Source organism: Dermacentor variabilis, chromosome 7 (genome assembly GCF_050947875.1).
Source record: "Dermacentor variabilis isolate Ectoservices chromosome 7, ASM5094787v1, whole genome shotgun sequence".
Classification (NCBI taxonomy): domain Eukaryota; kingdom Metazoa; phylum Arthropoda; class Arachnida; order Ixodida; family Ixodidae; genus Dermacentor; species Dermacentor variabilis.
This window is the reverse complement of record NC_134574.1, coordinates 140,339,959-140,352,039: the sequence shown is the minus strand read 5'-3', so window position 1 is coordinate 140,352,039 and position 12,081 is coordinate 140,339,959. Positions and strand designations below refer to the sequence as shown.

Sequence of the window (12,081 nt, the reverse complement as noted above, 5' to 3'; positions counted from 1 at the left end):
GTACTTGAAGGTATTTGTACGGGCATAGAGAGGGTTAAGATTAAGCTCGTGGAAATTACGCGTGCAAGAAGGCTTGGTGAAAGATATGCAAGCTGTGTTTAAAGTGTGGTATGACTTGTTAATTATGTTGTGCAAAAATTTTAATGATTACACATCACGACGTACTGAAAGTAATGTTAGATTCAGCGTTGGGAGGGCGGACGACGGTGACAAATAGCGGTCATACCAATGTAAAATGAAACGGACGGCTTTTTTCTGCACTGCTTCTAGTTTGATTATGTTGTTTTGGTTATGCGGTGACCAGACTGTTGCGGCATAATCGATAATGGGGCGAACAAGAGTTTTATACATTAGAAGTTTTGTTGCTTTCGGAGCCTTTTGCATAGTACGACGTAGGTATCCAAGCTGTTTTAGGGCCTTTGAACATGTTCGGTTAACGTGTGTAGTCCATGAGAGATTGTGAGTAAATGTTACGCCAAGGTATTTGTATTGTCGAACTCTGGTTAAAGGAGACCCATTCAATGAATATGTCGCAATTACAGGTGCTGCTCTTTTCGTGAAGGACAAAACAACCGTTTTTTTAAAATTAATGTTCATTTTCCATTTTTCACACCAAGCACTGAAAGAGATAAAGGAATCGTTTAATCGCTGAAAACTATTCGGGGAATCAATCACGTCGTATAAGATGCAATCGTCAGCATAAAGACGAATATTAGAGGAAACATGTTTTGGGAGGTCATTGACATAAATTAAAGACAATAAAGGACCCAGGACGGATCCTTGAGGAACCCCGGAGCCTACTTCAAGTATGGATGACCTTGCAGAACTAAAGTCGACGTATTGGGACCGGTTAGAAAGGAAACTAGCGATCCAATTGACCAGATGGGAATTTTTTAGTATTGCATTTAATTTTTGCAAGAGGTGAGAATGAAGTAATGAACCGAAAGCTTTAGAAAAATCAATGAAGATAGCATCAATCTGTTTACCGAGATCCAACTGATAAGCGATGTCATGGGTGAAGTCGGTTAACTGCGTGATAGTACTGAAACCACGTCTAAAGCCGTGCTGAACATTAGTTAGAATGGTGTTGGACTGCAGAAAATCTATTACGTGTTTGTAAATAATATGTTCCAGCATTTTGCACGATTGGGAAGTTAAAGAAATGGGCCTGTAATTCGTTATGTCTGTCTTCCTGCCTGTTTTATACAAGGGTATTACTCTTGCAAGTTTCCACGATGAAGGAACGATTCCTGTATCTAGAGACTTATTGAATATAATTTCAATATAGCGTGATGTCCATTGTGAATAGCGAAGTAAAAAGGAATTAGGAATACCGTCGGAGCCACTAGACTTTTTGTGTCTAAATTTAGAATCAAATTAAGAACGCCATTAACATCAACAGAAATGTCGGAAATAGAAAAATCTGAATCATTATCAAAAGCAGGGCAGACATGAGAATCATTTGCGTACACCGAATGGAAATATTCATTGAATGCATTGGAGATGCGTGCAGGATCATTTATAGTTTCATCATTGATAGTGAATGAAGATGAAGCTTCAGTAGTAGGCATGACAGAACGCCAGAACTTCCGAGGATTATTTCTTAGTAAACCTGGCAGCTCGATATGAAAGCAAAAATCTTCGGCCGTATTCATTTTCAAATTTAGTTCCTCTTTGGCAGAGGTGAATCTAGCAATTGCATCAGGGTCATTACTACGTTTTGAGCGTCTCAGTCTTCTAACGCGGCGTGATAACTGCAAGATTTCTCTAGTCATCCAAGGGAGGGCACGATTTTTTTTCGTAGTTTTTAACGGAACAAAGCGTTGAATACACAGCTTTATAATGTTTTCAAATTGCCGAACTAATGTATTCACGTCACAGTCTTTACTAAGTGTGCAAAACGATTCAAAACGTTCTGATAAGACATCAAGAATAGACGTGTCATCAGAACGATTAAAGCCGAAAAAAGTTTGAATTTCGGCACGTGGTTTACAAACTGTGCAGTTTAGCGATATGAACACTGCCCTGTGATCTGAAATGCCGTCAGTAATTTCACACTCAGACAGCTTATCAACAAGGTCTGAACTAATGAACACCAGGTCAAGAAGTGCGTTTTGTCTTGTTGCGCCATTGACTACATGTGTAAGCCCAAAAGATAAAGAAAAGTTAATTAGTTCGCTACCTAAACAACTGTGATGCGATAGTGAGGGCCAGTGAATATCTGGTGTGTTAAAGTCTCCCATTAGAATTAAGCTAGATGCATGAAAACTGTGCGTGTTGATGTAATCAGCGAGAAGAAAAATGTTATCAGGTGAAGAGGCAGGTGGATGGTAGAAAACAGAGACTATGATTGTTTTTTTGCCTAGGTATAATTTACACCAAACAGACTCAAGATCTGCTGGAGGACAGATAACTGAAAACTTTAAATCCGATTTTAAAAAAATGGCGACACCGCCTCCCCTACCAGTTTTGCGGTCTGATCGGACAGCTACATAGCCGGGTGGAGTGATTTCAGAGTCATATATGTGATCTTGAAGCCATGTTTCAGTGACACCAATGAAATGAGGGGAATAGGAGGCTACCAAGGAAAGAAATAGCGGGAACTTATTTACTAGACTTCTTGCATTCAAATTCAAGAAAGTAAGCTTGTAAGAGTCGCGAATTTGTCAAGGTGAAGATGACGTGGCCGGGAGAGTGTTGTCAGAAAGGCTCGAATTATTCACTACGGCGTTTACAGCGAGACCTGAATCATCAACTAGGGCATTAGCTACATCATTCCACCTGTAGCGGACACCATTTATAAAGACATGGTCATAATGCAACCTCACCACAGAGCCATGGTCACGAAAAGAAGAGGTTGCTGCCCATAGCTTTTTGCGAATGGCACGTACATTAGCCGAGTAATCTTCAGTTATGTAAAATTTTGTTCCTTTCAGCTTTGAGACAATTTTCATTATTTCTACTTTGTTCCGGAAGTCTAGTACTCTTAATATAACTGGGCGCGATCTACCTTCACGTTTGGTGCCAATCCTGTGACAACGTTCGATGGGCGGGCATTCAATTTGAAGCTTCTCTGTGAAAAATTGGTGTACATTAGACAAAAGCGTATCTGTGTTTTCGGCATTGTGTTCACCAAGTCCATGCAAAATTATATTGTTGCGTCTCGAGCGATTTTCAAGGTCATAATTTTTTTTAATTAGTTCCGAAACAGCCTGAGATAAAGAGCGTATGTCAGAACCAGAATGGTCATATGAGACTTTAGGATCAGCGCTAGTTTTTTCGAGAGCGGCCACACGGGATTCCAGAGCGTCAAAACGCTTGTTAACAGTTTGCTGAAAAACCTTGATGTCAGTGATGTCTCGAGCGATCGTTTTTTGCCCAGCCAATAGTTGTGTCAGCATTCCGGAAATATTGTTCAAGTCATTATCAGGTTCAGCAGATGAACACGAAGTTTCGTCTGAATTACCGGTGTTACGAATCGTCTTTCTCGGGGGACCGGGATTTAATTATATATATATATATATATATATATATATATATAATGACGAAATAGAGTACGACATACGTTCAACAAGCACAGTATATTTGACTGACGTTTCGGCTGGTGGACCAGCCTTTGCCAAAGTCAAAATCACTTTGACAAAGGCAGGCGCGCCAGCCAAAACGTCAGTCAAATACACTGTGCTTGTTCAACGTACCTCGTACTCTTTTTCTTCAATTAATTACCGGGGCCAGCTTGAACTACTCAGCCATATATATATATATATATATATATATATATATATATATATATATATATATATATATATATATACCTCAATGGGCCCTCTTGGATGAACGAGGTTTTCCCAATATGTTCTACATCTTCCTTCTATCGTCATCGTCACCCATCATGCACCTCTTTCTTCCCTCTTTCTTTCCCTCCTCCCCTTCCCCCAATGCCGAGTAGCTGGCTAGAGGAATATACCTCAGGCCGACCTTTCGGCATTTCGTGTAATTAAACTTCTTTCTCTCTTCTCTCTCCCAATAGAGCTGAACATGTCACAGCCAATAACTTTTCATGGTTTTCGTGTGTATTTCTGTCGAATAACACGCTTTACCCTTTTGCAGAAAATTTGAAAGCATTCTTTGCGTGAACATTGTGCTGTGTATTCCCACCCTGTAACAGCCCGGCAGGGCTAACAGTGTTGAAAACAAAAAAGAGATAAGTAAATAACTGTCATCAATTGCATCCGGAGTGCCACGGGCATCTATCTGTCTTGGGGCCTTTGCTCTTCTTGATTTATGTTAATAATCTGCCCAGTGTATAACACCACAATCAATAATTCTGGTTGCAGATGATTATGTAATATACGAGGTGTGACACAAAAAAACGAGACTGTTACAATAAATTATTGTACTTACAGAATCAGTTCTCTGTGACATTATCACCTTCAAAGAAGCCCCCTTCAGCATTGACGCACTTCCGCATTCAGTGCGGCCATTGCTGGTAACAGTTCTGAAATTAGGCTTTTGGAAGGCCCTTCAGGAGATTCTTCGTTTTTGCGTGAACCTCTTCAACTGAGGTAAAATGGTTTCCCTTTAAACAAGATTTATCTTTAGGAAATAAAAAAAGCTCGCATGGAGCCAAATCAGGTGAATAAGGAGGATGCCCCATCACAGTAATGTTTTTACTGGTCAGAAACTGCGTGACATATAGGGCCGTGTGAGCGGGTGCATTGTCCTGATGCAAGAGCCATCCATCACTCCACAAATGTGACCCCTTTTTTGTAATTTTTTCACGAAGTTTGTTTAGTACTTCAGTGTAGTAGTGTTGAATAACAGTCTGACCTCTGGGAACCGGCTCAATCATTGAATTCCATTAATATCAAAGGAGAAGATTAACATTGCCTTGAATTTTGATATTGACTTCTTTATATTTTCACATGCCTTGCAATTTTTAGACATTGTTTCCACATCAATCACCTTTCCTGTGAATACTGATATCAGAGAGAGACAACCATTCAAAGAGTTCCCACGCTTTTCCAAAGAGCGGTCCCCCGATACGCCACACTCGTTACTGCCGACAACCTGGAGCACTTCTGCAGCAGCATCCATCACTGACTTAGACGCGACAATTTTCCCGGCATCAAAGTGCTCGCAAGAAACCTTGTCATAGGCGGAATGACAAAGTGGCAGTGGTCTATTCATACCCTTCGAAAATGTCAAAGTACCAGTAGTTCCTTTCCCCAGCTGGCGGATAGCGCAGAACGTTGTTTTCAGCTGCATTTGCTGTTTCTTTTTTGGTCAGGAAAACAAACGATCGTGGGAACATGCACTACATAACACGGCGTATGCAAAACATACCCCTTGGCGCGAACGCTCCTCAAGCTTCAGTGAAATGTTTTTCCATTCCGGGCACGCCAGCGACGACAAAACTGAGAAAAGAATTTCGACATCTACAATCCTCTTCCCCTGTACCACAACACATCCGGTGGCACTTAAAAGTTTTCCTGCAGCTGGCCCAGTTTCACTTCACTTGCGGAAACAGCAACATTCACTTCACACTTCATAGAGTAGTTCGTCGTGCACCGATTGCCGTAGAACTTGCGTTTCGGCATTTGTTTCACTCGTAACTTAGCCACAACTTGTTGTGTGATGTAAGACAACAATGTAGGTCACTGAAGTGATGAAACAATAGCTTTAAATGGCAGTACAACGCGTCGCTGCAGTGTAAACACGATGTCACGTCGTGCGACCCGCATGGCAATGTGTTCAATTTGAATAAAGAAATGATTACGATCACCATTGCTCAATCCTATCAACCTTTAGAATACGTCGTCACAAATTCATTAAAAAGTATCCTGCGTATTTGTGCACAAACGTAAGTTCCTTTTAAAATTTTAAATGTAGGTTTCATTTTCACAAAATGTAACTTTTAGTTTTAGAGAGGTCTGCCGGCGCATGCAGAAACATCATAGCTTTCGACAGAACCAGATAAAGAGATAATTTTTGCAGCAGCGCAATTCTGAATGCCTGTAGATTCTTAAAATAATAAAAAAACTAAATTCGCTGTTTTTGAACAAAAACGTTCTTTCCAAAAGTGGCAACATACTTTATCGCTAACAAATACCTTATCCTTCCCATATATAACGATCTGTCATGGGATATGCATGTTAATGCTAATCGCATGTTAGGATATCTTGATCGTAATTTTTCTACTGTTCCGACGTCAACAAAACTAGCACTCTACAAAACCTTAGTTTGCTCAAAACTACAATTCGCATCTGCTGTACAAGCTCGCGCTTACATTCAGTGGAAACATGAGTAAAAAGAAAACTTCGGCAGCCTATGAATACAACCACGTGCACATTCAGCGGCGTCCATAAGGAAGCAAAGCTGCAGCGAGCACGATGTAGGGGTGTGGGTTTAGTGTTAGCATAGAGCACACGAGGGATCACAGCTGCCAGCGGAGTGTTGCCTTTGTTCTTTGTTTAAGTTACTGCAACTCCTGTGGGATCAAGGAGACTAAGTACACCTCTACCTGCTTATATGATACCCGTATGGTATGCTCCACTGACCTACAAGTTCTGTGAAGTGCATTTGATTGTATTCTTCTTTAAAAACTGTTTTATACAAAGTTCACGCGTGTGTGAAAAAATAAAAGATAAATCACAAATTATGTTACATCAACATCAGATAAGGGCGACAAGAATCTAACCACGCAAGTGATCTTTTTTTTAATATGTGAATAGCCATCGTTCTTTGGCTCTTTTACCCGTGTTTGCGGTGGTCGGCTGCTGATGGTCGGTTGTCAAACCTTTGCAGCCAAAAGGTGCTGATGCAATGGCCATGTGCTCTCACACGACAGTTGTGATACTGAACATAACTAGTATAGCTCGGTGAGGCGTGCACTGCACTGTGACAGCTCCGAGTGCCTGAACAATTCAAAATTTTGGTGTAGTGCTCATGAATGACTGCCCTCATCAACTTCTAATTAAAGGAAATACCTAGCAAGAATCACTTGGCTATTCGCTCCCATTGACGCTCACCATTATTGTACGCAGACTTATTCCTTTCTCTATCTAAGATTTATATTTCGAGAAAGTAAAGAGAGCCTTTGCAAACAAGTAGCTATGAAAACGGAAATGGAAAAATTGGCCTTCACTTACCCGCCACCATCCAAAATTTGTAGTCCTCCCAAGACAAGGCGAATGCGGAAACGTATTCCTTGAACGAACCTGTGCTGATCAGGAAAATTGCCGCAGGTAGTGTAGCCAGCCTTACGAAGGTGGAGGCGGCCCTTGCTGCGCCCTGATGTAACAGAAAACAGCCGGTACATTTTACGAATGTGTCAGTGTCACATCATAAGGAATTATAGTTTATAAACAGCTTCTGTATATATATATATATATATATATATATATATATATATATATATATATATATACCGGGTGTCCGAACTCTTATGTACACAGATTTAAAAATTTGCAAATGTCACACAGCTGGACAGAACCAAAGTATAGTTGTCCGCCGTCACTTGGAGATACTCATATTATTTTCTTGCATTCCGCCTAACTACACATTTGGAGGTCTCTAATTATTCAACTTCCCAAAAGTTATAGTTAGATTAAAAATGTCAATGACAGAATTGTGGAGCAACATGATCTCCTGATACAGCTTTCTGTTGCTCAATACGTGCTACATGAAAGTTTTTGCAAATGTCAAAGTAACCCGCAAATAAACGCAATATTGGTGCGTTACTGCCTGCTCGAGCAAGCGGCTGGCTTGGTTAATTAAGTATTTGACGTGATCATTCCACAATAATTTACATTTTATATGCGTGCCTCAGTACTTACATTTACATGTCGTTTCTAAAGCAACTTTATTCAGGTGGTACACAGGAAGGTTATCGTTAGACCGGGATGCTCTCATAAATTTATACTTGTTAACCTTAAGTTCCATTCACCACAATCGGCACCAATTGCTATCGTTATGACGGTCCGCCTAAAGCAGGGTAATTTCGTGCTCGTTAGGTATTTATCTCAAGATGAGACATTCATCTCCAAATAAGTGAACGTCATAAGTAATCGCTGAAGGTAAGGGACCAACATAGATACCGAATAAGAAAGATCCCAGGACGGAGCCTTGTGGCACACAAGATTGAAAGTCGCTATGCGGTGAATTATGACCATTAGCTGTCACGAACTGGGAATGGTTAACGAGAAGTGACTCTATCCATTTTAGAACACTATGATCAATGTTTAACTTGCTTAATTTATAAAGCAAGTGTATATGGCACACTTTGTCAAAGGCTTTCGAAAAGTCTATGCAGATGAAATCGGCAAAAGAAGACTGGTCTAATATTTGGTGCAGTCTTTGAGTAAACGTTAATACTTGCGATTCGTATGAGAATGATTTTTATATCAGGGTTGTGATGGCGAAAAAATGAATTCGACGCAAGAAAATCCGCAAGGTTAGTGAAGATTTGTTCTAGTAGTTTGAAGCAGGTACCGTTTCATCATAATTGGTAGGTGATGATTTGCCGCCGGATTTGTGCAAAAGAATAATTGTCCTTCTTTCATTCTAACAGAACTGTATGTGTGTTTAGCGATTGTTGGAATACTTTAGTTAATATAATGAAATTACAAGAGCAGGTGTTTTTCAGAAAATTATCACTCATGTTACCAAAGCCAGGTGACGAATGTATCTTCATTGAATCTATTAGTCAAATACCACTGGGAGCTTCAGCATTCACTGAAGACAGTTAGGAAGTTAGTCACTCAAGACAGGTAGTTCAATATCTGTAGTGCACAAGAAATTTTTAACAAAGGTATCTTTCAGAAAAGTTGCGCATAAATTTTTGGGAACAGGGTTTCCAGACCAATTGTTAAGAGGGATAGAATTTTTGGAAGGAGGATGTATGACGCGCCAGAATTTTTTTACTTTAGTTGTCAACGTACATGGTAATGTGGTTGATAAGAATGTTTCTTGCGCGCATTTGAGTGTGGCTACATAGGCGCATGATGCTAATGTGTAGGCTTTCTAACATGAGTCAGTGGTTGATTGCATTGCAGAATGATAGTCTTTATTTTTTGTTGGATAGCCGCTTTAAATGATTGTTGTACCTAGGCGCGTGCGGGTTGCAAGGTATAGTACGGGTTGGGATGTGCTTTTTGATGGAGTGATTTACCTCTGTCAAAAATATATTCTGGTTTGACTGCACAGTAAGATGTTCAAAATCACTCAAGAATATCTTAAGAAATGGACTTGGCTCATTTATTGATTCAGAGTTAGCTCTCTTATAGTCTCTAAGGATTCTTTTAATATTTGGAAGTTGCGGAAATGGAGTATTAGAGTGAATATTTAGTATTAGATGGTCGATAATGCTGGATAAGTAATGGATGAAAGAGGCATAATCGGGGCGATTGGTTAAGATGAAATCGAGAATGTTTAGAGCATTGGGGGTGATTTTTGTGCCTTGCGTAGCTAATCGAGTTCAAGAAAATGAAGTAGAAATATCCAAGAATTCTTTTGAATAAAAAAGTAAAATAAGTCAGGTAGATTATTGTTCCAAACTATATTAGGAAACTTAAAAGTCGCCAAAAAAGAAAAGAGGTGAAGAAAACTTTGTCATAATAGGAGCGAATCGCGTCATGACACGTAGTGTGTCCGTTGTGCGCGCCTCCACCACCACTCTGAGAACTAGCCTAGCTGCAAGTGCATAATCGTAAACTACATAAAGAACAAGAAAAGCATGCTTTTTAACATGCTTCGTGATATTGAGATGACCAGTCGTTTTCCTCCGTATGGAAATATTTTTCTTCACACATGTCCCCTAATCCATCACAAAATTGCGCACAGATGCTTATAGTGAAAATACGTACCTGGCTACACACTGTCTTCAGTGCTGTGGCCTTCGTGGTGATCACACTGCTTGAGCACAACACATAAATAAATAACAAACCACCATGAAAAATGGCATATCTTTCAGAATCCACCACCGGAAGCGCACAGAGCGCGATGTCCCCGACAAGGTAGTACTTTGACTGTTTGAGTTTACGCAGCTGGCGAGCGCTTCTACTCTTCACAAATTTTTTTAGATCTCTCATCACCACAGCCTTCAAAACTGCAGCCACGACAAGCATCGCGGTCCAAACAAAGGCTCCATGTCCGAACGACAAACACCTTGATATGGTAGGAGGCCCTACTGTCACCTGGGAACGAGAACCAAGAAAAACGTAAATAGTAAAGGAATTAAGAGACTTATTAAATAGAAAACCACGCAAAACATTGGTGTAGAGAGCAAGTTTCATGCGGCAGGTCTGACCAATGCGCCAAAAAGAAAGGCAGTGCAGAAAAATAAATACCATCACCATGTATTTATTACCACGTAATTTACAGAGGTAATAATAAAAATATTGAATTCTATTCCTGTGCAAATTCGACCAAGTGTTGTAAAACAATACTAACACAACAGTAAGCTTGACATATTCAGGTTGAAGATTGTATTAACACAGCAAGCCGGGCGAGTTGGTGACTGAACACATTCCTATGGGTGTACAGCGCAACCTGGACGAAGGACAAAACGAAGTGCATGATAAGAGTGCAGACTGACAATTAGTTTATTTTTTTCAAACAAGTGATTAAATATACAGAGAATGCGATCATGTGTGTGTGTGTGTGTGCGTGTGTGCGTGTGTGTGTGTGTGTAGCGTGTGTGTGTGTGTGTGCGCAAGTCGTGAAAGAGTGCCAGCCTATCTTGCCATTCAAAAACTGTTTCTTTATTATGCAGAAAGATAGAAGTCTGGCTAACGCATGCGTTTCGGTTGACATGCATGAAGTAGGCTTCCACAATCTCGCGGTTGATTTCATCCCAATTTTTAAAAAGCATTTCAGTTTTTTTAACAAAGATTTTTTTTAACGAATACCGATTTTCAGTCAGTATTCGCCTCGGATGATTCCAATCGTTCAACATTTACAACTAACGATTGATATGCAGTTGATAATATCAACATTAGCCTAGAAGGTGTTTTCAATCTCATACTAAACTTAGATACTAAAAGAGCAGCCAGCCCTGATGGAATTCCGAATTCCTTTTAGTATGATTGTCGCTATGGACATCTAAATATCTGTTCACTATATGTAAGAAGTTCCTTAATAGTGGCGTTGTGCCGTCTTCCTGGAAAAGAGCTAAAGTACTACCTTTATATAAATCTGGTGACAGACAGCTTTTATCTAACTATAGGCCTATTTCTTTAACTGCAACCTCCTGTAAAATACTAGAACACATAATCTATAAGCATATAATAGTGTTCCTTGAGCACAATAACCTATTGAACAGCTTTCAGCACGGCTTCAGGGGCAGTTTTAGTACTGTAACCCAACTTACTGAGTTCACTCATGACATTTCCCATTATATCGACTTCGGTAATCAGAATGACACCATTTTCCTTTACTTAGGAAAGCTTTCGACACAGTGCTACACTCTAAATTGTTTTTGAAACTCCATAATATTCTAAATAACCCTCAGTTAGTGTCTTGTCTTGGAGTGTTTCCTTTCTTTGCGTTCCCAATTCGTATGCTATGATTCTGCGGATTCGTCCGCAGTCCACGTCACCTCAGGAGCCTCACAGTGATCCGTACTTAGCCGTCTACTATTCTTATTGTTTATTAATGACCTTCCAGACCATGTTACTTCAAAGATACGCCTCTATGCAGATGATTGTGTTATGTACAGCCCAGTTGACTCACTCACTGATCATCAGCGCCTTAAAGATGACTTTGTTTTGTATTGTGACTGGTGTGCTACTTGGAAAATGAGCATAAATTTTGATAAAACTGTTATGTCTTTTGCTAACAGACACATGCCCTTATGTTATGATTATATGGCCAACGATGTACCACTAACAAGAGGTTTTCAATACAAATATTTAGGCGTCATTTTTACACCCACCTTGTCTTGGTCTAAACATATAGATTACATTTGTAGTAAAGCGTTAAAAAAACTTGGTTACATCCACCGGACGTTGTCTGCTGCTCCGAGGGACACTAAATTAGTAGCATACAAAACACTGATTCGCCCAATTTTAGAATATGCTT

At 40.0% G+C, this 12,081-nt stretch overlaps 2 protein-coding genes and 1 long non-coding RNA gene across 3 annotated transcripts in view; 1 reads left to right on the top strand and 2 right to left on the bottom strand.

Moving 5' to 3' along the window:
* The window catches only part of LOC142588001 (uncharacterized), a 117,145-nt gene that overhangs the window by 14,428 nt on the left and 90,636 nt on the right, over positions 1–12,081 (bottom strand). The window contains exons 9-10 of the mRNA XM_075699419.1: positions 9,867–10,196; positions 7,152–7,293 (exon numbers count right to left, since the gene is read on the bottom strand). Of these exons, the coding sequence (XP_075555534.1) occupies positions 10,060–10,196 (137 nt within the window). The 3' untranslated portion in view covers positions 7,152–7,293; positions 9,867–10,059. The remainder of the gene's footprint in view (positions 1–7,151; positions 7,294–9,866; positions 10,197–12,081) is intronic.
* Positions 1–12,081, top strand: part of LOC142588002 (uncharacterized) — a 107,172-nt gene that overhangs the window by 19,882 nt on the left and 75,209 nt on the right. The gene's annotated exons all lie outside the window — the stretch shown is intronic.
* Positions 2,667–3,401, bottom strand: LOC142588322 (uncharacterized). The gene has a single exon (XM_075699930.1). It carries the CDS (start codon positions 3,399–3,401, stop codon positions 2,667–2,669), a length of 735 nt encoding a protein of 244 aa, XP_075556045.1.

Excerpts from the sequence above, each read along its gene's own strand:
- LOC142588322 (XM_075699930.1), bottom strand. The coding sequence starts at position 3,401 with ATGCTGACACAACTATTGGCTGGGCAAAAAACGATCGCTCGAGACATC.